Source organism: Bos indicus x Bos taurus, chromosome 9 (assembly GCF_003369695.1).
Source record: "Bos indicus x Bos taurus breed Angus x Brahman F1 hybrid chromosome 9, Bos_hybrid_MaternalHap_v2.0, whole genome shotgun sequence".
Taxonomy (NCBI): Eukaryota; Metazoa; Chordata; class Mammalia; order Artiodactyla; family Bovidae; genus Bos; species Bos indicus x Bos taurus.
In genome coordinates, this window is record NC_040084.1 from 7,912,768 (window position 1) to 7,940,278 (window position 27,511).

The 27,511-nt window shown below is 41.2% G+C and overlaps 1 protein-coding gene across 3 annotated transcripts in view; it reads left to right on the forward strand.

Annotated features, from left to right (window-relative positions):
- The window catches only part of ADGRB3 (adhesion G protein-coupled receptor B3), a 918,859-nt gene that overhangs the window by 464,025 nt on the left and 427,323 nt on the right, over positions 1–27,511 (forward strand). For all 3 annotated transcript variants that reach the window (XM_027550854.1, XM_027550852.1, XM_027550853.1), the window contains 2 exons: positions 9,679–9,747; positions 14,896–15,004. In XM_027550854.1, the coding sequence (XP_027406655.1) occupies positions 9,679–9,747; positions 14,896–15,004 (178 nt within the window). The remainder of the gene's footprint in view (positions 1–9,678; positions 9,748–14,895; positions 15,005–27,511) is intronic.

Below are 27,511 nucleotides of genomic sequence, written 5' to 3' on the forward strand. Positions count from 1 at the left end.
CAACCTTATTTTCACTTAATCACCTGTTCAAAGGCCCTGTCTTCAAATACAGTTGCCTTCTGACGTTTGGAGGGTTGAAAGCTTCAGGGTAAGGATCAGGAGGCAGACCAGTTTGAGCCCACCACAGGGAATCTTGCAGGACTGGGAGAGTTCCCGTTTAGGCCAGAGAGGTGTGTGCCATGCACCCTCCCAGGTGACCAAGACGGCAGCCTGAAGTCTCTCTGGATGCTTGCCTTGCTGCAGGCTTGGCCTGTCTCATCTGGATCAGTTTCCCCAGGGAAGAGTCTTCTCTCCTTCCCCGCCTCCTCTGTCACCTCCCTCACCTGGTCCTCTTCCTGTCTGCTTTATCTCCAGTGTTTGCACCCTGATTTTATCCCATTTGGCTCTATGCCTGGTAATTTTATTTTTCTGCAAAAGGCTCCAGATTTCCACTAGGGCTCAGGACACACAGATTCTGAGCTTTAGGCTTATGGGGTGGTGGAGGCTGGACACGTGCTCTGAGCTCCACCCTGGAGCCTGAGCTCCGCTGCAGCGGAGCTGCCAGCTGGCCCAGGCACGCCCCGCAGGGTCTGCCGTGTGTGCGTGGGGCTGCCGTGTGTGCGTGGGGCTGCCGTGTGCACATGGGGCTGCCCGTCCTTGAGGGGCCTGAGCCTGGGCCTGGCATTGCTGCCGTCTGCCTCCTAGGCACCTCTCCCCCTGATTAAGAGGGTATCACCAGCATCGCCCCATTGCCTTGTACCCTGATTAAGGGGGGCATCACCAGCATCGCCACATTGCCTTGTCCCCTGATTAAGGGGGCATCGCCACATTGCCTCGTCCCCTGATTAAGGGGGCATCACCAGCATCGCCACATCGCCTTGTCCCCCTAATGAAGCCACCGCCCCCGGCCTCCGTGGACGACACAGGCTCCTTCCGGGACCCCTCATTTTCTTTCTCACTTTCCTGTCCCCTGTTTGCCACTGTTAGATTTTGTGTTTTCCTGAAACTTGTGTGACAAGACTCTGGTGGGATCTGGGCCCCTCTGAACTAACCCCTGCCTCTCTCGCATCCTGTATTAACAGTCTTCCTCCTCCACCCCTCAGCTCCTACTGAAGGTCGCACGGCTGCGTCTGCTTCCCTTCTGTCTCTTGAACGCCTCAGGTTGCCCGCCTGCCTGTCGTTTCCCGGCACCGTCCTGAGCCTGCCCCTGGTCGATGGCCCCTTCCTCACCCCGTTTTCAGCTCACACCTCATCTCCTCAGAAAGGTCTTTCCTACTGGCTCTTCAACCTAATGCAGACTTTCACATGCACACACATACAGACACTGTACACACACATCCAACCATGTGTACACATACACATTCATACACACAGACACACATATACACAAACACCCACACATGCACACTCATATACACACACAGACAACATATACACAAACATCCACACATACACACTCATACACACAGACACACATATACACACATATACACAAACACCCACACATACTCATACACACTCATGTACACATACTCATACACACACAGACACACATATACACAAATACCCACACATCCACATTCACAGACACACATGCACACAAACACCCACACTTACACACTCCTATACACAGAGACACACATATACACAAACACCCACACATTCACATTCACAGACACACATATACACAAACACCCACACATACACACTCATACACATACTAACGCACACATACAGGCACACATATACACAAACACCCACGCATCCACATTCACAGACACACATATACACAAACACCCACACATACACACTTTTATACACAAACATCCACACATAAACACTCATACACAGAGACACACATATACACAAACACCCACACATACACATTCATACACACACAGATACACGTATATACATTTATACACAAAAACCCACACATACACACCAGGTGGTGCTAGAGGTAAAGAACCCGGCTGCCAGTGCAGAAGACAGAAGAGACACGGGTTCAGTCCCTGAGTCAGGAAGATCCCCTGGAGGAGGAAATGGCAACCCACTCCAGCATTCTTGCCTGGAGACTCCCACGAACACAGGAGTCTGAGTGGTTACAGTCCATGGACTCACAAAAGAGTCAGAAACATGGAGGCGACTTAGCACAGCACACGCCCTCACCATCCACACACACATACACACATGTACGTAAGCATGCACACGCATACCCCTCCCCGGCCCAGTGACTCCCTGGCCCCATACACTACTTTATTTTTGTATCATCGCCTTAAGTCATGTTTTAGATGATTACTTACTCCTAAGTTTACTTTCCTTACACAGTACCGTGTAAGGTCCACGAGGGCAGGACCTGTGAGTGTCTTGCTCACTGTTGTTTTCCCAGCACTCAGAATTGGGACAAGTACATAGCAGGTATGCAGGAAGTATTCTGGAAAAAGCACATGCACTTCTGCTTCACAAGTGTCCCCTGCGTCTTTCCGCACGCCCATCCCACGTCCATTGTCCCCTTACACCCTCATAGCCTCTCCCTTGGGCTATAAACTCTCCCAGGGACATTCCTCTCTCCAGCCTTCTTACTCCCCAAAGCCCCGGCTTTGCTACCTGCAGTGGATTTTTCTCTCTCTCCTGATGCCCTTCTGCTGCTAAACAAGGCAGCTCTCACTCCACCAGGGATGGGCAATGATGTAGTGTGGGGTGAGGCCTACAGTATTGGACAAAGAGCAAGCTGTGTGTGAGAGAGGTGGCTCCTTCCTGGGAAAGAATCAGGGCCACACATCCTCTTCTGTATTCGCCAGGTGACTGGATCTCTGCATGCCGCCATATTCTCTTCCATCATGTGGAATGCTGGTGCCCATGTATAGTGCTGATGTGAGGGTTAAATCACTGTCTAAAAGTTATATAGCACCTCAGTTCAGTTCAGTCGCTCAGTCGTGTCTGACTCTTTGTGACCCCATGGACTGCAGCACACCAGGCCTCCCTGTCCATCACCAACTCCGGGAGTTTACTCAAACTCATGTCCATCGAGTCGGTGATGGCATCCAACCATCTCATCCTGTGTCGTCCCCTTCTTCTCCTGCCTTCAATCTTTCCCAGCATCAGGATCTTTTCAGATGAGCCAGTTCTTAGCATCAGGTAGCCAAAGTATTGGAGTTTCAGCTTCAACATCAGTCCTTCCAATGAATGTTCAGGACTGATTTCCTTTAGGATGGACTGGTTGGGTCTCCTTGCAGTCGAAGGGACTCTCAGGAGTCTTCTCCAACACCACAGTCCAAAAGCATCAATGCTTCAGCACTCAGCTTTCTTTATAGTCCAACTCTCACATCCATACATGACTACTGGAAAAACCATAGCTTTGACTAGACAGACCTTTGTTGGCAAAGTAATGTCTCTGCTTATTAATATGCTGTCTAGGTTGGTCATAACTTTTCTTAAGTGTCTTTTAATTTCATGGCTGCAGTCACCATCTGCAGTGATTTTGGAGCCCAAAAGTGGGTGTCTGTGCTCATGATGGCCTTGAGACTTAAAATGACATTTTCAAAGAATTTGTATAGTTGATTTACAATATTGTGTTAGTTTCAGGTATACAGCAAAGTGATTCAATTATACATACATACTTACTCATTTTTTTTCAGATTCTTTTCCCTTGTAGATTATTACAGGATATTGACTAGAACTCCCTCTGCTATACAGTAGGTCCTTGTTGGTTATCCAGGGATTGAACCTGAGTCTCCTACATTGCAGGCAGATTGTTTACCCTCTGAGCCACAAGAGAAGCCCAGCTTATAAATAGTAGTGTGTAAGTGTTTTTTTGTTAATGCGTACATGTGAAATCTAGAAAAATGATATAGATGATCTCATTTGCAAAGGAGAAATAGAGATATAGCTGTAGAAAATAAACTTATGGATACCAAGTGGGAGGTGGGAAGAATTGGGAGATCGGGATTGACATATATATAATATTGATATTATGGATAAAATAAACTAATGAGAACAGACTGTATAGCACAGGGAGCTCTAGTCAGTGCTCTGTTGTAACTTAAATTGGAAGGGAATACAAGGAAGGGGGTATATATGTATATGTGTGGGTGATTCACTCTGTTGTACAGCAGAAATTAACACAACATTTTAAAGCAACTATGTTCCAAGAAAAATTAATTTTAAAATGCCATTGAAATAGGAAGAGTTTGGTCCTATATTTAATCAGGAAAACCAGCTTCCTTACTTGCAAAACTAAGCACTCTTATCTCCTTCCCTGGACATACAAACATACAAGAGCCCTGTGTATAGAGCAGAGGACGGTGTTGAAAAGGAGGCAGCACATTGGGGAAGGGACCATTTATCCACGATCTTTATTCCGCCAGTGCTCATCCCAGGGTCTTCTACACAGTAGGAATGAAGCCAGTCAAGTTGAAATATTTGAGTATTTATATTTTCCTATGCCTTGTGCTGTATGCTAGGGGCATGAGAGTGAGCAAAATAGAAATAATCTGAACTAAATGATAGGCTGGTCAAGAAAGAGCCCTACACCGATCATCACATAAATGCATCATAATTAAGAAATGTGATAAACCACACAAAAAACCTACACAGTACAATTGCAGCTCATCATGTTTGCTGCCCTGTATGTGGTGCTTATGACTGCTTGCTGCCTGCCTGACGTTAGGGTAAAGGAGCTCTTACCTGTTTCTGGGTGAGCTCATGGTGGTTTTGCTGGGGTGCTCATGCCTGGCTGCAGAGACTGTCATACTGATTCTCCAGGTTTTGGGGAACACCAGCTCACAGAACAGAGAATAAGGAGCCCTTCTAGTAGATAGGACCCCTTCCTTCACATCACATTCTTGTAGGTGATTACTTCCATATACTGGCTATTTCCTTCTTCCATGAATTTTTTGCCAGTCATGAAGGATGACAGTACTGGTAAGTGAAAGATAAAAATGGTCACTAATCAGAAATAAATAAATAAATAAAGAGTCTATGCAGACCTCATGTGCTTTAGGGGGTGGTGGTCATCTGAAAGCATTTTTGAGGAAATGGCATGTAAATCTATGTGTGGAGGGCAAGGGAAAAGAAAAAAGAAAAAAACGGCTCTTTGAATAAACAAACAGAAAAATGGTTGAAGAAAGGGAGCCACATTGTTTGGATCCAGAAGCTGGGTAGAATCGTGTTTGAGATGCTCTGAGTAGTCTGCTGAGCCTGGAGTAGAGAGAGTTGGGGGCAGGATAGCTCAAGAGGGGGTGAAGAGGCAGGAAGGGGCTGGATCACACTTGACCTGCATCTGCTGTCTGGACTGGGGATACACGACTATCCTGAGGTGTTTATCTCAATCCTAGTGGAGTGTCCCTGTGTCCCTGCTTGTCTTTGAAGCTTTCCTTACAATCCCCTTATATTTCTAGTCGGATCACCACAATCCATGAAAGCATTCCATTCTTCTAACTAACTCTTACTCCTTGGGGCCCGTCTCTGCATCTTGGTGCCCAGGCATTTGCTGCTGGATTGAAGGGAGGAGAACATGCTTCCCGTGGCTCAGATATCTCAGATTAGGAGCCTCATCTATAGCTCTCTTTCTCTAACGAATTCAGTTAAAGGCATGTGCTGAGATGTGCCTCAGTATATTTATAGAAAATCATAGATTGTCCCTAAGAAATTTGTCAAGTGGAAGCCAGACAGGCACAGAGCAAAGAATTTGTTAGTTACTGCTTTCCATGAAAGTGAGTGTCCTTTTAGTCTCCTGTGGCTAAACCTAGGACTTGCACTTTGAATGTGGCAGGGACATTGGCGCTTCTCTTTGTGACGTGCATTCCTTGTGCTGATTTTCAGAATACTTCCTGCCCAGGACAAGCAGAGTCCTGCCTCCTGAACTCAGTGCCCACGCTGTTTGGCACAGGGCCTGCCACGCAGCAGGTGTCTCACCATCACAGCTCTGAAACCCCTCCCAGGGGAGAGCAGGAAGGAGAGTTTTCTGCTGAACAAATCACGGGCCATAATGTGGCTGTAAATACAAATCATGCAGCCAGTCATAAAAATGATAGCACCAAGGGAATAAAATCATAAAGCTTCCATATATCGAGTACTTAGCTTGTGTCCGATTACTATGTGGAGAACGAGCTCTGAGCTTCACAAGTGCTCTCCCCAGCAGCTGTTGGCATCCCTGCCTTACAGAGAAGGCAAGTGGTGGTGGGCCACATAAGCCCACAACCACACAAATAATATAAGTAATGGGGGTATTTTAAACTAGGTCAGCTAGTTCAAGCTCCAAACTCAGACTCTGCCAAGGACTCTCAATTTTCAAATTGGTGTAAGTCATTGAGATCAGAGCTTGATCAAAACCAAACAGAAACCCACTGTCGGACGAAGTTCCGGGGCTAAGAGACTTGATCCATAATTCATCAAAAGAGTGATCTGACCACAGTTAGCAGCGCTCCTAAAAAAACTACAAGGAGTGCATCTGCTGCTGTGGAAGTTTCTTTATATTTTTCTCAAAAATTCAATTCAGTGACCTAAATGTTATGAGTCCCCTCTTCAGAATTCTGTTCTGTTTGGTTTTGCCTTGTTCTCTCACACTGGTCTTTAGCAGAGGTCAAGGTGAATTGATGTATTGAAATACATTTTTCCATATTTATTTTTTTAATTAAGGTATACTTGATTTATAATGTTGTGTTGGTTTGTGCTGTACAACAACATGAATCAGCCGTAAATAATTAAGTAAGTGTTAGTCGCTTAGTCATGCCCAACTCTTTGCGACCCCATGGACTGCAGCCCACCAGCTCCTCTGTCCATGAGATTTTCCAGGCAAGGATGCTGGAGTGGGTTGCCATTTCCTTCTCCAGGGGATCTTCCCAACTCAGGGATCGAACCTGTGTCTCCTGCACTGCAGGCAGATTCTTTACCGACTGAGCTACAAGAATCCTCCATATGTGTACATATATCCCCACTATTATGGACTTCCCTTCACTTCCCTTTCCCACCCATCTAGGTCATCACAGAGCTCAGAGTTGATTCCTGTATTAGACAGCAGGTTCCCACTTGCTGTTTTATATTTTACACCTGGTAGTGTATATATGTCAACACCACTCTCTCAACTCATTCTCCCTTTCCCTTCCTGCATTCACATATCCATTCTCTATGTCTGTCTCTCCCCAATTTTCCAGATTCCATACATATACCTCTTCCCCAGTGTCTGTGAGACAGATTAGAGCAGGGTCAACTCCAAGGAATGATGCTTGAGTCTTGGAGAAATGCAGGTATACTGACTTTATAACTCTGTTATTTCCTATTAACCACCTGCTGTGAAAAAGGCATTGCATGTGAGGAAGATACACTAAGAAACAGGAAAAGTCCAGTATCCCCATAAATGCCTACCCATCCCCTCACCTGGGATGTTCTGACTTAGCCCCTGTGACCTTAGCTGCTGCTGCTGCTGCTGCTAAGTCGATTCAGTCGTGTTCGACTCTGTGCGACCACATAGACGGCAGCCCACCAGGCTCCTCAGTCCCTGGGATTCTCCAGGCAAGAACACTGGAGTGGGTTGCCATTTCCTTCTACAATGCATGAAAGTGAAAAGTCCTGTGACCTGCATGGCCCCACAACTGGCCATTTCCAAACCTAAGCCACAGGAAGATGGAATGAGAGCTTTATTCTGTGCTATTTCTCCTCGCCGATAGAGTCAAGTACTATTTACTGGCCTTGGAGAGTGGTCCAACAGCCTTTCATAGACTCTCTGTTTGCTTGAACGTATATTTTAAAAATCTGTGTTTTTTACATTATGCTCTCTGGTGATTTTGAAAAACCTAACTCTGGATATATCATTTTGATCAAGGAATCACGTGTGCTCGCACTGGCCTTGGCGTACATCACGGAGTCGCTGACCCTCTGTTAGTAAAACACGCTCTGTGAAATGCTTTCCCAGAAATGGAGATGCATTTGCACAAATTGCTTCCCATTCGCGTGGCACCCTCGTTAGGAGCGGCATGAATTTTGTGTGAGAGCTGGCAGGGGCTCGGTCGTGGACCTCAGCTCTGCTCACTGGTGTGAACAGGGATACAGTCTGCAACTTTTGTCTCATTAGCATCACATCCCCTGCTGAGTTCACCAGCCACAGGCAATCTGAGAACTCTGAAGGTTAATTCTTTCTGCTCCTATGTAGAGTTACAGCTCAATGGACAAAGCTCTTAAAATGTTATCACTCCAACCAGGACATTTTAAGTGGAAAAAATGGCTGGTAGTACAAAAAGGTTAAATGAATTAGAAAACCAGTCTCACACAGCCTTGCCCGTTGTTTTTTTTTTTTTTTTTTTTTTTTTTCTTTCCCCAGAGTTGCATAAAATATTCTGTAACTTTTATTGAGGCTGTGACTCAAAACATGTTTCAACCATGTGATTGCCAGGAACTATTAAAATAAATAGCACAAATAGGGCAATTAAATATAGATACTAACAGATTCAGAGCACAGGAGGAAATGGAGCAGCTTTGTTTTCCTTCTAAAAACACCCAGGTCAATTAATTTAGAATTCGAATAAAGGCCTGTTTTGAAAAGCCAGCTGGAGAGGGAGGAGGGCTAAGGAGGTAAAAAAGTTCTGGCTCTCACCCCCCACCCCGCAAAGGGAGACCTGCCCCAAGCGAATGTATTGAGTGGATCAGTGAGGCAGTGTTCCTGCTAACTCCAGGCAGACTAGTTGGAAGAGGTGGGCTCCAAGGACAGCAGCGGGGACCACCATCCGTGTCGCTTTACACAGACGTCGCAGGTTCACTGTACACTTCCTGGGCCTCCCGTGACCCTGTCACTGGCACCCTGGCTTTCCTCTCCTGGCCCCTGTGTTTTGAGGACAGAGAGAGGATGAGAGGACGGGGAGGTCCATCCTTGGTAACCACCCCTTGTGTAGGTGCCAGGCATTAACACCGCCCATGTGGGTGTGTGACACAGAAAGTGAACCCTGCAAGGTGCCTGCCTGCCTGGAAAGGGGACGCTGAAACTGGCGGTGAGCACTCCCAGGACACAGTGCTGTCAGTGGGTTTCCAATGGGTCATCAGGGACGTGGGGAAGGGCAAAGATTTGGAACATCCCCAGGACCACGTGACCATTCCTTTCTTGGTTCTGACTTGCTGCAAGGGACAGGGGAATCAAAAGCAAGGATTTGAAAATAGCCAAGATTTACTGAGTGCTTGTTGAAAAGTTGCATGCCATCTTTACAATATGTAGTTGTAACCGTTAAAATAATATAGCCAGCAAAAAGGGCAGAGCCCGGGTCCACCGAGGAAGGCTTCACTCATCAGCTGTGCCTTCACTGTCATGCCCTTCGACACAGCCATGTGAGAGGCGAACGTGGGTCCCAGGGAAGTGGGCCACTTGAATAAGACACACACGGGGCTGTCTTACAGGTGCTCGCAAAGAGGGCTTCTTTGTAAGGAATAATCATATGGTGGCATGAGACAGCAGAATCAGGGACAAATGACTGTGAGAGAAAAGAACTGTTGTACCTATTCTGCTATCTTCTGAGGTGGATATATATGTAGGAAGGTCACTGGAAATCCCAGGATCTTGAGGGATCCTCAGAGATCTTCCAGGATAGTATGTTGGTATCATCGAGCAATATGGCAGTGTTTAGACCTTCAGCACATTATCAGTCCAAATAGATGTTGTCAGCAAGTATGCTCCCTCATGTAACATTAAATCTTTTTTTCTAATTTAATTTACAGAACTTCTTTCAAATAGTTAGCAACCTTCTCGATGAAGACAACAAGGAAAAATGGGAAGATGCACAGCAGGTAAGACCGGGTTATTTCAGAACTTAAAGTGAAAGTGGCTAAATCAAGCTTCTTAATCTGTGAAAAAAGGAACGGCTTGCTATTCCAAGAGCATAAAATGAAAAATTTAAGTCATTCTAGATTATTTCATACTAAATTTAGAGAAAACAAATAAGCTCCTTTATCATGACAATCTATGGAATAAATGATATTTAAAATGTGAAAAAATGGTGTAGGTTTAATATCTAACTTTAAGGTATTAACAGATAATGACTATGCAGCTCAGCCATCATTTTCTTTCCTGTCTACAGACTATAGGGAAAAACAACAAATCTAAAAGGAGATATTGCAAACTAAACTGTGGGGTACTAACTAGTTACATCATTTGTATTTACTGCAATGTTACGTGTAATCTGAATTATGTATACAGATGTCTGTTTTGATTCAATGCCAAGAGTTGTAAAAATGAATTCTTAGTAAAAAAAAAATGTATTCTGCTTTTTTCTCTTTCTGCTAAGCGTTAAACTGTAGCAAATAGCCTTACTGGTTTAGTTATTATTTTTAATATAAATTTATTTATTTTAATTGGAGGCTAATTACTTTACAATATTGTATTGGTTTTGCCATACATCAACATGAATTCGCCACAGGTGTACATGTGTTCCTCATCCTGAACCACCCTCCCACCTTCCTCACCATAACATCCCTCTGGGTCATCCCGGTGCACCAGCCCCGAGCATCCTGTATCATGCATCAAACCTGGACTGGCGATTCATTTCACATATGATATTATACGTGTTTCGATGCCATTCTCCCAAATCATCCCACCCTCTCCCTCTCCCACAGAGTCAAAAAGACTGTTCTATACATATGTGTCTCTTTTGCTATCTCGCATACAGGGTTATCGTTACCATCTTTCTAGTTATTATTTGAAAAATGCCATTTGTGCCATACTGACTGACGCGTGGTTAATAATATTTTTTCTTAAACACAAAAAAAGTGGGTTAGAAGTTAACAAAGGGAGAATAAGCATATTTTTATAAACCCTGTGGAAATTTAACTTAACTGAATGTTAAATGGCTTTAAGTTTTCTTTTGATACTTGATCCTTGTTAAAAAATCCAAGACAGCAGTGCAGTATTGAAACTGAGAGTATTTACTGAGGTTCAGGGAGCTCCTCTTCTCTCTGCTCTTCCTTTTGTGATCATGCTCTGGGCCTTCAGCAGTAAAGCTCACTATGTCTGTTATCACAGGAACTCTAAAAATAGTCCCGCATGGTCCACCTCATTATCAGGTACACGTGCTGTGCTTCTGGCTATAGCAAGAAAAAAATAAAAAAATCACTGCTTAGTCTAAGACCCTAAATCTATCTTTTCCTACTACTTTGAATTATATACTTGCCCTTGGCTTCCTTCTAGAGGAGAACCTCCTTCACTCACTGTGAGAAAACGGTGTCTCTCGGTAGAACACACTGCAAAGGCTGAGTGCAGCAGAATTCTGGTCACTATTCACTATGGATATATTTAGATCAAATGAATACTACCCTATTTAAAACAAGACTATAATTCATCAGATGGTATTATTTACTATGAGATCCCAACTTGAACAATCAGTGAACATTGGCAGAACTTTTTGTCAATGGAAAATCCTACATTCATAATCTCCCTATTTACTTGTGATTGTGAGTTAGCTATATTCTTATCTTTTAAATATATTTTCAGTAGTTATTATCTTTAATGCTTCTTTGAAACAACTATTTGAAATAAATCAACTGTTTTGTAGCAGTGTTGTCATAAATGTACCCACGTAATAAAAGAATCTTCAGGTTTTTGACACTAAGGGTGAACTCTTTGAAAATAAGAGCTGTTTAAAATCTACAGAGAGAATCGTTTATCTATTTTAGAGGAATAGCTCAATAAAACATAGGTCTGGGTGCACCTGGAAAACTAGCAGCATAAAATGGTGAATATTGAAGTCAGAAGGGTTTTGCCATCAAGAATTCACACTTTTGGACAACAAACTGTCATTCCAGAATTTTTTTATGGCACATCAGCCCCAGTTATGAAGGACCAAATTATGTTTCGCTAAAGCATCCTACCAAAACCACAGTATATGTGTTAGTCACTCAGTCATGTCCAACTCTTTGCGCTGTAACCTGCAAGGCTCCTCTGTCTATGAATTCTCCAGACAAGAATATTGGAGTGGCTTGCTATTCCCTTCTCCAGGGGATCTTCACAACCAAGGGATCGAACCTACATCTCTTTCATGCAGGTGGATTCTTTACTATCTGAGCCACCAGGGAAGCCCAAAATCTCAGGATACTAAAGTAGGGGGAAAAAGGCTGCATTTTACATAGCACTGTTTTATAGGCTAAGATCGTAGTTGGAATGGACGGGTCATTTTCAATCATAATATTGTGACTGGCATTTCTTAGTTATACTGAAAGCTCGTGTGTCTCTACAGGAGTGTGCAAACTGTGACCATTGGTCCAAATCCAGCCTGACACCTATTTTGTAAATAGTTTGGGAAATAGTCACAGGATCTATGGCTGCTCTGGTACAGCAAGGACACATCTGGGTGTTGGAACAACAGACACCCCATGAGCCACAGAGCTATTCTCTTATATATATATATCTCAGCCCTTGTTCTATGATATTTGAAATCTGCTTGGAAAATATAAACAAAACAAAATCTGCTACAAACAAAATCTGCCTCCACCCTAGAAAACCTCTCCCCAAAAGTAGATGACAAAGAAAGCAGTTTTATTACTGAACAGGCATTAAGCCAGAATGTGGTGTGTATCACTGACAATTCACTAAGAGATATAGAGTAACTTCACCCTTTCAAACATCCAAACAGGATGCAAGTCATTACACTCTGTCCTCAAGATAAACAGTAACTAGTTCTTGCTTAAGAGGACTTGATAACACCATTTGTCACAGGCAGTTCATCCTAAATTCACTTGATAATTGGGATTACCATCTTGTTACTTAATTGACTTAAAAAAAAAAAAAATGCTTCCCTGGTGGCTCAGAGGTTAAAGCGTCTGCCTGCAATGCGGGAGACCTGGGTTCGATCCCTGGGTCGGGAAGATCCCCTGGAGAAGGAAATGGCAACCCACTCCAGTATTCTTGCCTGGAGAATCCCATGGACGGAGGAGCCTGGTAGGCTACAGTCCACGGGATCACACAGAGTTGGACACGACTGAGCGACTTCACTTCACTTCTTCAAAGAAAAAATAAGCTCTTGTATCTTAATGCCTGCAGACAGTTTTGCAACTCTGAATTAGGATCCTCCCCACCCCCGACAGCAATGCAAGATAGAGTCCTGCCTTCCTTGATGACCACTTTCCACTGAGAGACATCCCTGGTTCTTTAAGTTGGGAAGAAGCTATTTAGCTTTCAAAAATGTTTACATACATTTCAAAGAAGACATAGAGAGGATTTAACAGTTACTCATTTTCTTATAATCCAGTGCTTTTGGCCATCTGAGGTAAAGAGCTGACCCACTGGAAAAGATCCTGATGCTGGGAAACACTGAAGGCAAAGAAGAGGGCAACAGAGGATGAGATGGTTAGATAGCAGCACGGATTCAATGGACATGAACTTGATCAAGCCCCGGGAAATAGTAAAGGACAGGGAAGCCTGGTGTGCTGCAGCCCATGGGGTTGCAAAGTGTCAGACACAATTTAGCAACTGAACAACATTTTCTAAAGTAAATGCCCCTAAGAAAAGGGAGGGGAGCAAGGGGTTAATTACAGAGGGAGTCTTTTCTCTATTTTCAACAGGGAGAATTAAGCCTCTTCTATTTAATGTGTATTTACACATATTACACATACTCATAGACACATACACCTACACAAAAACAGAAGGAAAAATACAGTAGCAGGAGGAAGTTTGGAGTTGATGGAAATGTCCTGTACATTTTTGGAATGAACTGTCAAAATTCATAGTTTATGACTAACTGTAGGAATGAAATAGCATTTCTCCCCAAATCTTTCCATAATTAAAAAAATTACAGCTATCTATGGCATACATTTTGAACTATCAGCCATTGTTCTTGTCCTCAGCTATATGTAAGTCTATGATGCATTTGAAGTGTCTGATTTTTGGATTGGTGCAGCCACAGCTCCTGTAAAATATACATACAGTTCTACTGGCCACCCTGCCCAACATGTCTTTCTGCTAATCAGAGTATGTCCTCCCCTTCTGCACAAGCTTTTGCAAATAGGAAGCCACTAAGACTCTCTAATCCACTTAACTTTTTTATGGCTAGAAGCTGCAGTGAAGCTGAATGACTAAAAGAAATGAACCTAACTTCAAAAGACTTTCTGCTTTAATATGGTTATATAATGAGGGCTGAATTCTTCAGCATGATGGGTTACACATGCTAAAATTCATGTGTCTTTTTAAATGGACCTCACATTCCACTCGTTATGAGCTATTGCCAGAATCAGGTCATCTGTTAGCAAACACACATCTGTTTCCAGTGTTGTGAAGTGTCTGGTGTTGGGTATCTTGTGTATGTACATGTAAGATGCCTACACTAGAGCTGTTTTTATCTTGCAAGTATTGCCAACATTATTATTGATACAGTAGCTATTATAATTATTAGAAATGTGTCTCTCCCAAGATAGTTATTTTGCAGTGAATGTCACAGTATGTAAATATTTATGATATTGATAATTCTTTTTTTTTTCTCTCAGTGTTCATCATGTAGATCCTAAGTAAAAAAAAAAAAGAAAAGAAAATGTAAAAAGCCCTCAAATTTCAGTGGTTGTTCTATGTTGTAATTAAGTGAGGAAAGGAGCCCATCAAAAGTGAAGACATGCTACTTCTAAGTGTACAGTGTGTTAGGTTTCTGAGTCTCTTAGATTTATGAAGTGTCAATCATGGTATCCTATCATCTCCAGAGTTCTTGCTGTGTGATGTTTGTTACTATTCTCAACTAGTGCAAGAAATACAAATATTAGATGGTTTAAAATATTAATAAATAAAATTAATAAACATAAATTTAAGAAGTAAACAAAAATTACAGCTTTGCTAGTTGTAGAAACATGTTCAAATAAATCAGAGCTGATTTATTATTTCATTGTGTCATTTTTTAACTCGTTATGTTTTCTGTTATGTAGATTTGTTTTATTCCATCTAACCTTTGCTTATTTTTGTAGATTTATCCAGGCTCGATAGAGTTAATGCAGGTGATTGAAGATTTTATACACATTGTTGGAATGGGGATGATGGACTTTCAGAATTCATACTTAATGACTGGAAATGTAGGTAAGAAATAGGATGTTTTCCCAAAATCTTACTGAAATTTAAAAAAATCATTGCAGGTATCTGAGCCATATATTTCTAAGTGTCATACCCATTGCTCATATCTTTGAGTATTGTGGATAATGTACTATGGATACTTCATGTCTGGTTTTTCAATGGGTCAAACAACATGTGTGTTATATACACATACACACACACACACTTGCACGTGTATGTGTGTATGTATACATTTACATAGGCCTACTTGTATTTATCTGCACAGAAATATACCAAGCATTTATTACTGTCCAATCTCATGTTGAAAATATACAGTATATGCTATGTGATTATATAAAAAATAAACCTTCGTGGGCTTCTGAACACTGTTCTCAAAGATGCGGAGCCACTTTCTTGCTAAGTGTCCCAAGGGAGTGCTCAGTCTCCATGGGGGTGGGACGACATTTGAGAGACCTTTAGGGGTCATTATCACGGTGCTGCTGCCGCTGAAGTTTTCTTGAGTGAGTCCTTGGACACCGTGTGTCTCTCAGATCCCTCTGTAGTAGATCCGTAATGTTAGCATAGGTGAAACGGAAGCGTCTTTCCTTCTTTAGCCGCCTGTAACACTGTCTCTCATAAGGGGACATTACACAGAGAAGCAAAGCCACAGGTCCGTTGGCTGCTGTTGCCTCCAGCAGTTATGTTAACTGAATGGCATATTTCTCTTTGTGGTTAAAAGAAAAACTGCAAGAACAAAGAAATATTCTTCCTAAATAGTATATGCATTGAGCAAATACAGGTTTATAGTTCTGTTTCTTTTTTTTGTAATTGGAGACTAATTACTTTACAATATTGTAGTGGGTTTTTTTTTTTTTTTTTTAACTTTAAAATATTGTATTGGTTTTGCCATATATCAACATGAATCTGCCACAGGTATACACATGTTCCCCATCCTGAACCCTCCTCCCTCCTCTCTCCCCATACCATCCCTCTGGGTCGTCCCAGTGCACCAGCCCCAAGCATCCAGTATTGTACGTGGAACCTGGATTGGAGGGAGAGGGTGGGAAGATTTGGGAGAATGGCATTTAAACATGAAGTGGTTTTTGCCATACACTGACATGAATCAGCCATGGGAGAACATGTGTTCCTCATCCTGAGCGCCCCACCCACCTTCCTCCCCATCCCATCCCTCTGGGTCATCCCAGTGCACCAGCCCTGGGCACCCTGTCTCATGCATCAAACCTGGACTGGCAGTCTGTTTCACATATGATAATTTACATGTTTCAGTGCTATTCTCTCAAATCATCCCACCCTCGCCTTCTCCCACAGAGTCCGAAAGACTGTTCTATACATTTGTGTCTCCTTTGCTGTCTTTCATATAGGGCTATCATTACCATCTTTCTAAATTCCATATATATGCGTTAGTATACTGTATTGATGTTTTTCCTTCTGGCTTACTTCACTCTGTATAATCGGCTCCAGTTTCATCCACCTCATTAGAACTGATTCAAATGTATTCTTTTTAATGGCTGAGTAATATTCCATTGTGTATATGTACCACAGCTTTCTTATCCATTTGTCTACTGGTGGACATCTAAGTTGCTTCCCTGTCCTGGCTATTGTAAAGATTCCTTAAAAAACTGGAAATAGAACTGCCATATGACCCAGCAATCCCACTGCTGGGCATATACATAGAGGAAACCAGAATCGAAAGAGACACGTGTACCCAAGTGTTCATCGCAGCACTGTTTACAGTTTTGTTTCTTTAAAGATTCCTCTCATGATGTTACTGGGACTCTCGTTTTCTTTCATTTGTCATGTTTTTGCAGTCTTCACATAAAGACCCTTAACTGTAGGTAATGATGAGCTTAAATCCAGATATCTTACCTCACATTCGTATTTACAGGCTATGTAAGTTTTAGTTTGCAGATCAGAAAGAGGCCTAACTTGGTAGAGGGATTAACCAGGGGAGTTCAACTGTTATAGAACATAACTTCCTTATGGTTATGGTGTGGTGGTTCATTCTATACTTGAGTCCTTTAGAACTACAGGGACTCATTTGACTCTGAGATATCATCCAGCAGGGTAGCCTCAACTTGTAACAGGTAATGGATGGCTGACTACCGGGAGTATTCTTCAGTTGATAAGAACCTGTGTACTGGAGTACTCAAAGGTCTGGAGAGGGTTCCCTGCCCTTAGGCCATCTTTATGCAGCTCGAGGTCTTATGAGTTAGAAAGAAACTGAAAGTGTTAGTTGCTCAGTCGCGCCCGACTCTGCGATACTTTGGACTGTAGCCCACCAGGTTCCTCTGTCCATAGGATTTTCCAGGCAAGAGTACTGGAGTGGGTTGACATTTCCTCCTCCAGGGGATCCTCCCGACCCTGGAATCGAACCTGGGCTTAGACTTATGTCTTCTGAGTTAGACTTATGTCTTAGTCCACTTCCTGGAGGTGGTGGAGACCCCAGACTTCTCCCCAGTGTGCATGTCTAGCATCTTGTTCTGGTTCAGGGATGAAGGGAGCAGTCTTTGCTATGGGCAATGAGAAAAAAAAAAAATGACTGAAAATAGTATCTTTTCAGTAGGACGGATTCAGAAATCAGAGAAAATTCAAATTAAATATCCATTCAAATTTGTCTGGGCAAAGAGAGGAAAGGTAATGTCTCTGGGGAAAGGGGGTGCCATGTTGGGCTGTGAATTTGGGGCAAATGAAAGGAAAACCCTTGAGAGATTTTGGGGTTGCTGATCACTCAAGATGGAACCACTCATCTAAGGGACTATGAATTTTGAGGGGAGGAAGGAACCAGGAAGTGTGCTATGCAAAATTGGACAATTTGCAAAATAATTTACAAAGGAAAAAAAAAAAACTAAAGGGTAAAAGCAAAGAGCTATTGTTTTCTTGATTTTTGTAAATGTTAACATCTAATTCTAAAATGCATTACTGGCTAAAAGTATCGGATCAAAACATGGCACCGATTCAGAATGTGTTTGGAAGAAAACTTTAAAAAACAGAGCCAGTCTCAGAGTGTAGTAACTAGGCTGTTTGAATAGTAGCATGTCAAATTCCCTGTGTTACTTGTATTATTTACAACAAAAATTCCAAAAATAGACATCAATTGCAGATGTTTATTCCTCTTTACCTTTCTTTTGACTTCCCAAATAGATTTTTGAAAACTATGTGTATTTTTTTTTATTAAAATTAAGCTTTACCTAGATTCACCTACTTCCTTTATAATTATTAAAGAAGTATATTAAGCATGGTAACTCAAAGCAGTTTAATGTTGCAAATAAAACCAATATCGTCCTATATTGCCTTCAGCCTTGTGTAAGGACAGTGTGGTTGTCTGGCCTTCTGCTCGCTTATGCAGCACTGACTGTCCGTATAAGAAAAGGTTATGTCCTGTGCATAAATATCCCCCAGTTATTACACTAGCCAGAAGAGATTTTATTCATTGTTATTGTTCCAAATACTAGCACAGGAACTGACTTACTGTTGTTTGATGACCAGAAGAAGGTTATCCTCAATAATATTTAAGATTTTTCCAAAGAATATCCATATATTAGTGAGAATTCTCCAGAGAAACAGAATCAGTAGGATGTATATAGATACATGGAAATTGATTTATCTGGGGAGACTGGTTCATGCAATTTTAGAGGTTGAGAAGTTCTGAGATCTTTCTATGCAAGCTGGAGGCCAGGAAAGATGACGGTGTTGTTCTAGTCCAAACCTGAAGGCTTGAGAGCCAAGAAAGCCAATGGTGTAAGTCCCAGTTTGAATTTAGAGACCTGGGAATCAGGAGTGCTGGATTCTAAGGGTAAGAGATGATGAATGTCCCCGCTTAAACAGAAAGCACATTCTCCCTTCCTCTGCCTTTTTGTTCTATTCAGGACCTCAGTGGATGGTATGATGCCCACCTGCATTGGTAAGGGAGATCTATACTTAGTCTGCTGATTCAAATACTAGTCTGTTTAAGAAATACACTCACAGACACACCTAGAAATGTTGTTTGACCAGCCACCTGGGCATCCCTTAGCCCAGTCAAGTTGACACATAAAATTAGCCATCACAACCCAGTTATATCAAGCTGGAGGATACCAATAATAATTACTTACTATTCATATTCTTCATGTTATCATATTTGATACTAGTATATATATAAAACATGACTATACTGTCTTGTCAGGTATGTCCAATGTTTTAGGACAAGGACACCCAGAGAGAATAATTTGCAGTGACAAATTGTGAAATGTGTGAGTTAGCATTCATTTTATATCCTAAGTCCAAATATTAGTTATCCAACATGGAACTTACACATACATGCCTGCAGGCCTCCAAACACACACACAGCATGTTAGTGAAAAATAAAGTAGTAACTAATAAAGTTTGCTATTCCTTCTGGCTATTCTTGTTTAGTGTGTTAGAGTAAGACTCCACAAAGAATTTTAAAAGATCATCATGTTTTCAGAGATTACAATTTTTTTTAAATAAAGCCAGTATGCACAGCCTCCTCACTTTTCCGGGAATAGAGATAAACTCTTGAGAAAAAAAAAAAAGAGTTGAATAACCACATATAAAAGAAAGACCATATGATTAAGAGTCTCAGAACCTTGCTGATAGCTTAGTTTATTTCAAGTTTAAATATAGGTTCAGTATTTCTGTTTTTCCTGGTTCCTGGTTTAGGTAGAATGGTTTAGGAGCAGAGATGGTGGTGTTAGGATCACATACATAGCAAATGGAATAGCTGAGATGATGAAAAAGAAGCTCTGAAAGAAACTAGCAGGGTGGAGCCGATACTGCCTGTGGGAGCAACACTTGTTTATCAGGATAAAATTTCCTGCAATCGATTAAGATGGCAGGAAAATGACTGACATGTCTTAGAAAGATTTAGACTTTCTTCGGAAATAATTCACATGAAAACTTTTGAAGCTCCTTTTATCTGAAAAGTGTCCCTACCTGTATCAATGTTTGATAACTGAGATGCTCTTACATGCTAAAAGTCTATGAACTTTTTCGTATAAATGTAGCATGTTCATTGTGGGAGGGAACAGGTCCATTGCCCTGATCACTTTCTCAAAAGACTTGTGACCTCAAGAAGTTTATTAACATAAGACTTGGGAAAAATATTCTATGAACAAAGATGTTAAACAAGCCAATGAATTTATAAGATAATTGAATATTTTTTGTATGTTTTGTGTGAGTATGACATTCAAATAGACAAATGATAAGTTGTAGTGAATAAAATTTAGTGAGCACATAGTAAACACTATTAAATAGCTTATATAATTACTGAATAAATCAATGAATATGAAACATTGATGTCAACAGAGAGACTTAAATTTCAGTATGCCTTAGTTTATCAAACTGTTGTATTCTAAATATACTGTATATGTTCTAAATATACTGAATAGGAAGTGATTGACTTTTTTTGAGTAAAAGTCTGAATTTTTAAATATATTTTTAAAAATATTGTCAGTTACCTCAGTGTGGCTATATCTTACTGTTATTTGCATTAAAGTTATTTTTGGTCAAGAAAAATATGCCTTGAAGAGTTTAAACTGACTTCTTACCCTTTCTCTTCAAACATTTTCTCCTCTCTTCCTTTCAGCCCCATGTTTCATCACTTTCCTGAAATGCCTCTCAGAAAACCTTCTGGAATCTCCCTATTGTCAAATCAAACCTCTTCTCATACTTCAGCCTCAGGTCCCCTGTGACTTGTTAACCATTCTCTCTTGAAACTGTCCATTCTTTTAGCATTTGCATATTTATTATAGTAGAAAATAGAATTTGGGGATGAAAGTCAAACTCATGACTCAAAACTATTTAGAATTCTTGGAGGCAGTAGCATAAAGCCAGTCACTGAGCAGGAGATGTGACGTTGTTTGCAGTCCCAGACAGAACAGGGCATGTGCAGTCTCACCTGACCAGAGTGAGAGGGCAAGTGTATGCATTCCAGCTGCTCTCAGTTCAGTTCAGCCACTCAGCCGTGTCCGACTCTTTGCGCCCCCATGAATCGCAGCATGCCAGGCCTCCCTGTCCACCACCAACTCCCAGAGTTCAGCCAAATCCATGTCCATCGAGTCAGTGATGCCATGCAGCCATCTCATCCTCTGTCGTCCCCTTCTCCTCCTGCCCCCAATCCCTCCCAGCATCAGATTCTTTTCCAATGAGTCAAGTCTTTGCATGAGGTGGCCAAAGTATTGGAGTTTCAGTTTCAGCATCAGTCCTTCCAGTGAACACCCAAGACTGATCTCCTTTAGGATAGACTGGTTGGATCTCCTTGCAGTCCAAGGGACTCTCAAGAGTCTTCTCCAACACCACAGTTCAAAAGCATCAATTCTTTGATGCTCAGCTTTCTTCACAGTCCAACTCTCACATCCATACGTGGCCACTGGAAAAACCATAGCCTTGACTAGATGGACCTTTGTGGGCAAAGTAATGTCTCTGCTTTTGAATATGCTATCTAGGTTGGTCATAACTTTCCTTCCAAGGAGTAAGCGTCTTTTAATTTCATGGCTGTAATCACCATCTGCAGTGATTTTGGAGCCCCCCAAAATAAAGTCTGACACTGTTTCCACTGTTTCCCCATCTATTTGCCATGAAGTGGTGGGACCGGATGCCATGATCTTAGTTTTCTGAATGTTGAGCTTTAAGCCAATGTTTTCATTCTCCTCTTCCACTTTCATCAAGAGGCTCTTTAGTTCCTCTTCCCTTTCTGCATGCTCTAGATTTGCATAAAGTCACTGCAGAATGTTTTATAGTTTTCTGTTATATTTTTAGTCATTTCCATAACCACTTCAAGGAACACCTTGTGTTTGCCTTATTTATTGGTAAGAATACCCTATTCTTTAGAAATTGCTTGTTTTAATTTTGGACTTAAAACCTGAATTGTGGTCACCAAACTGAATTCAATAATCAGTGATGTGAGGCATGCTGCGGTCTACTGACTGTGTTCAATTAAAAACAATAAGAATTTATCTCTTAAGCAAAGCCTTTCCTCAGTGATTCACGTCATTAAAATGTATGAATGATCTTACAAGGATATTGCAGTCTAGTTGTGCACCTAAAAGGATTTCATAGATGAATAAAATACCACGTATACATTGGTATGTGGTGTCATGTAAACCAAACATTACAGAGATTCATTCCTGGAGATGCTGTTCCATGCAAAGAACTGGAAATTTTTCTTAAGAAAGAATCATTTAGAGTACACTGTGAAGGATGGCTGGATTGTTGACAGGGCAGCAGTCGGAGGGACAGTGAGTGGCAAGGAGGTGGTGACATTCCAGAATGTTCTTCTAGCAAAAACAGAATAGAGTTCTCAAAGTTGAGATAGCGTTTATAGGCTAAGTAGTCTATTTTGATAAAGACGCCCATTTACAGAAGTGAAAGAAATGAGACTAAGTTGGAGAGGCATGCTGAGACCTGGTGTAAGACAGTTTCTGGTTCTGAAGAGCGTAGGGAGCTCCTTAGGCTTGGCCAGATGCGAGAGTTGTGCCCCGGAGAGACACCAGTTACATCAGCAATAGAATTTGTTGAAATTGAGAATGACTTGAAGACTAGAAGGTTTTTTATAATATATTTTAAAATAATATTTTATAATATCTACATGCAGGAGATAATTAAGAGTTGGTGATAGAAAAGAACCCAAAACATGGTCACCAGTTTGAGACTCTGAAGGTAGAAACAATGGCATTCCATAACTGAACAAGGTGTCATAAAGAAGGAAGGAACTGGGATCTTATTCATTCAACAAGTATCTGAGAGCGTCTTTCACATATTAATGTTTAAATGCAAATGTACCTCTCCAGTGAAAAATAAAATGTGGTCTTGTTACCAGTTTTAGGAGGGTCAAAGAGGATCCTCCTTTGTCGATGTTAGCTCTTGGTAAGAACGCAAAGAATCTGAGGTCTTACATGTGGCAAAAACAAGTTTATTAAGGAAAGAAGAGAAAGAACACCTCAAGGGAGAGGTAGGCCAAGCCAAGACAGGCACTGGCTTCAGAAGGATGAGGTATGGGGGTTTTCAAGAGAGGGCTTTTACATATTCATCTAGGCAGGTGTGGACTGACCGTTTGGATTGACAGTTGCAAGCTACATAACAACAGGCTCTATTGTGCATGCTTTTCCCATAATTCAGTCTGTTATATAAGGTATATGTATATATAGAATATTTATGAATGCTTAATGGGCTCCTGGCTGTCCAAGGTCACTGGAGAACACAGCAGCGATCAAGGGCACACGTCCAGATGTTGGAGAAGCCCCTGTGGTTAGATTGTATCCATTGTGTGCCTAGGGCGCCTGTGCCTGAGTTGGAACAGTCTCTGGTTATTTTGTAGCGTATCTGTGAGCTCTCCTGGGCTGCACTGGGACCTGTCTGAGATGGGGTTTAAAGATCAGCTTGAATCTGCGAGGCTACCCCTCCTTGCTCATGCCTAACTTTCTACTTAACAGTCTTAGGCTTTGGTAGAGAAGTAATAGTTATGATATACGCTTGGTAGTCAACTGCAGAGAAGTGATAGTTGAGGCCAAAGAAGCTTTTTCAATTCTCAGAACAGAAAGAGGGTAAGAAGGAAGGTGATGCCTGTGTGTGCGTGTGTGTGCTGAGTTGCTTCAGGCATGGCCGACTCTTCGCAACCCTATGGAGAGTAGGCCTTGGTCCTACTTGGTCCATGGGATTCTCCAGAAAAGCAGTACTACTGACTATGTGTGGTGATGGATGTTAACTATACTTGTTGTGGTCATCATTTCACTAAATATAAAAATATTGAATCATTATGTTGTGCACTTGAAACTAATGTTATATTTCAATTATATCCAAATAAAAAAATATCTCTATGTATGACTATGGAGAGATCTCTAGAATATATTCTCACCTGGAAAAGTAGGTATAGTAATAAACCAGGTTAAGAAATATACTATATGGTCAGATAAGATTTACACATTATACTGGAAGGAAATCATGTAAGTTATTGAACAGCAATCAATGTCGACAGGGAAAATAAAAAACCAAAGAATGGTTGCTGGTGTCAGAATAAGAATAGTCAGAGACAGACAGTATAAAATGTTCCAGAATAAGACAGTAGAAAATCAATGTCATGTAATTAATAGGAGACAGAGAACATGTCAAAATGAATACTGTAGTTAATATGAATTACTAATAAAGTTCAGAACAGTAGACTTAAGAAACATCTTGCATGATAGCTGATGGTGTAACATAAAAGTTTTATAGGAAAAGTGCATGCCCAATGAACAAGATCTATATTTCCAAGCTCTTTAGCTTGGAAATGGATTCACCCTTAACATTCTGATACAATTATCTCTAAGGATTTACTTTGCACAGATCAATGTTGCTTACTGCTGTCTCACAGCTGTTCCTTCAAAACTATTCAAAGTTGGTAATATCAAATAAAAAAGGAATATTATTAGGCTAAAAAAGTTTCAAAATATATCTTATAATTATTAGCTTTAATAAGGAATTTCAGAAGTCACTCCTATATACACCCTGCTGCTGCTGCTGAGTCGCTTCAGTCGTGTCCGACTCTGTGCGACCCCATGGACGGCAGCCCACCAGGATCCCCTGTCCCTGGGATTCTCCAGGCAAGAACACTGGAGTAGGTTGCCATTTCCTTCTTCAATGCATGAAAGTGAAAAGTGAAAGTGAAGTCGCTCAGTCGTGTCCGACTCCTAGCCACCCCATGGACTGCAGCCTATCAGGCTTCTCCATCCATAGGATTTTCCAGGCAAGAGTACTGGAGTGGGGTGCCATCATCTTCTCCGATATACACCCTAAGACATAGAATATTCTGGAAAGTATAGTTTCCATTTTCCCTTGTTAATCCAGTAAGGCCAATGCCTTTAAAATATTAACGTTAAAACACTTTTCTTTGCCAAGCTAGATATTGCTGTCTGTTCTTGGTTTAGAAATATAAGACACTGGGCTTTTCATAATGAACATTCACACTTGATATTTTCTGGAATCGAATCCAAATTCAATCTCAAGAATGGCATAATAAAATTTTGGCATCTCCTTTCTCTCCACAACGCTGTCTCATCAACATCACATCTATGTTCCTTCTTACACTCACAGGTAAGTTTAATCATTTCTTTAGTAGAATATCTTGTTCTTCCATTGAGAAACCTACCTTCAGTCTGATGATGTAATTATAAAAATAAAGTGGCTTCTCTTTCTAGGTTTATTTTCCTATCCCTGCTTCCATTCATTGTTTGTACATCTCCATCACTTGCTTAGCTTTCTTTCTTTGAAAAAAACAGACGCCTGTAGTCAGTTGACATCAAGCCTGAAAAATACATAATTTAACATCTTTTTGGTTGTTTATCTGTAGCACCTGATGTTGGTTAAGTCAGCGAGACTTGAGTCTGAAAGCGTCAGATTCTACCTCATCTGCCTGGCTCACTATACTTTTTCCTGCTAGACATGTGAAGCATGTGGTATGTGTTTCTTTAGGTCAGAAAGAACAAACTAAAAATACTTGTCTTTTTTTTTTTAATGATACTAACACACCAGTTTCCTTGGGAAAATAGATAGTTCAAACATTGTTTTTAAAACTATGGTTTGGAACGCTATGCAGCATTGAGTTCTTTGAATAATTTCTTGTTTAGTAGGAATTACCTTATTGCATTTTCTATGACCAATTATTCCAAATGGTCAGCGGTGAGTGTCTGGGGAGGCTGCTGAGAAAAGGTCATACCTGATGCTTCTAGTGGCAGGAAAGACCTACTCCTCCTGGGGATATCATGCTCTCCTTTCAACCCAACTGAAACCCCTTCAGATGCTCTCTAGTGTCAGTATACTAGTCTGGTAATAACTCGTGGATGTAATTGGTGTTAAGAGAGCGTCAGGTTCTGTTCTAGGTTCTGGGGATTTCTCAGTGAACAGACCAGATGAAGCTGTTGTTCTGTGGAACCTGTGTTTTGTAGCAGAGACAGAGGTCAATCAAGCACCATCTAACATGCCCAGTGATACTAAGTGATATGAAGACAAGTAAAAGGGGAGAGCGGAGGGGGTGGATGGTGGAGAAGTGCTAATTGAACAGAGATGCCCTGAGTGTGTGAGACATGGTGAACTGTGGTGACAGACTTTTCCAGCAGAAGGAATAAGTACAGACGCCCTGATGTGTCCTTGTGCTCGACATCTGAGAGGCCTGAAGGAGGCCAGTGATGGTGGGGTGGCTGACAGAGGGGCCGTGGAGGAGCTGAAGTCAGAAAGGGGCTGAGGACCAGACCATTGGAGGGCTTTTGACTGTAAGTCTGAACTAGATGCAAAACCACTGAAGAATCTGAGCCGAAAAACCAGACCAGATTGATGCCTGTCCTGAAAGGACCCTTCTGACTTATGGAGACAGTCGAGGTTATGAATGGACATGTGGAGATGGGAGGGTAATTATTGTAATAGGCCAGGCAAGAGAGCTCTATGGTTTGGACCCAATGCCAGTGGAAATAACACAAGAAGTCAGATGCTGGAGGTATTTCAATGGTTGATCTAAATGTCCTGACAGTTAGGGTGTGAAAGAGACAGTCAAGGAAATGTCTCCATTATGTCTCCAAGAACCCAACAACAAAAATAAGACAAGTTGATTTCCAAATCTGTATACTATAAACAAACATCTAAAACTTACTTCAGTGACCATGTAAATGTCTCTACAGTTTAGGATCCAAAAAAAAATTGTTTGGTTTATTTTTTCCTAAATCCTTTTCATTTTATAGTTGACATATAACATTGTATCAGTTATAGGTATACAACATAATGATTTGATATATGTATTATGAAATGATTAAGATAGTCATTTCAGTTAACATTCATGACCACAGTTGCAATTTGTGTGTGTGTGTGAGATGAGAACTTTTAGGATCCACTCTCTTAGCAAATTTACATATATAATAGAGGTTGTTTAGTCACCATGCTGTTTCTTTTTTACGTACTCTTGCTTCCTGAGGCCGACACAAATACTTGCCCTTACAGCTTAAGCAGCTTTACCCGTTGAAGCCATCAGTATTCTGTCATTGTTACAACCTCTGAATCCTTGGTCAAAATCTAGAATGAAACTGTTCCTTAAGATGACTTTTTAAAGCTTTCAGATTGAGTTGCCAGTTAACATATTTAATAAATTCCACCTTTCCTACCATTTTTGTATTTTTCTCTTTATAAAGTCATGGGAGCTCAAGAATGAAAGAACACTTATGAATCAACTAAGTCCAGCCATAAACTTGTCAGTCCATCTTCAAGTACTTTGTAATTTTTAAAAATTTTTTGGAATATAAAAAATAAGTAGGTTTATTATCTGAGTTGGAAAGGTCTTTGCAAGGCACTTTTTTTCTCTCCAATTAAAAAAATATTATTTTCTACTAGTAATACTGTCATAATTATAACCCTGGACCTTAACACAGAAAACTCTTATCATGTGATTGTGTTTCAAATTAACAGTAGATCTATATTCTTTTATAAGTTAACTGGGGTTAAAATAGTTATCAGATCAGATCAGATCAGTCTCTCAGTCGTGTCTGACTCTTTGCGACC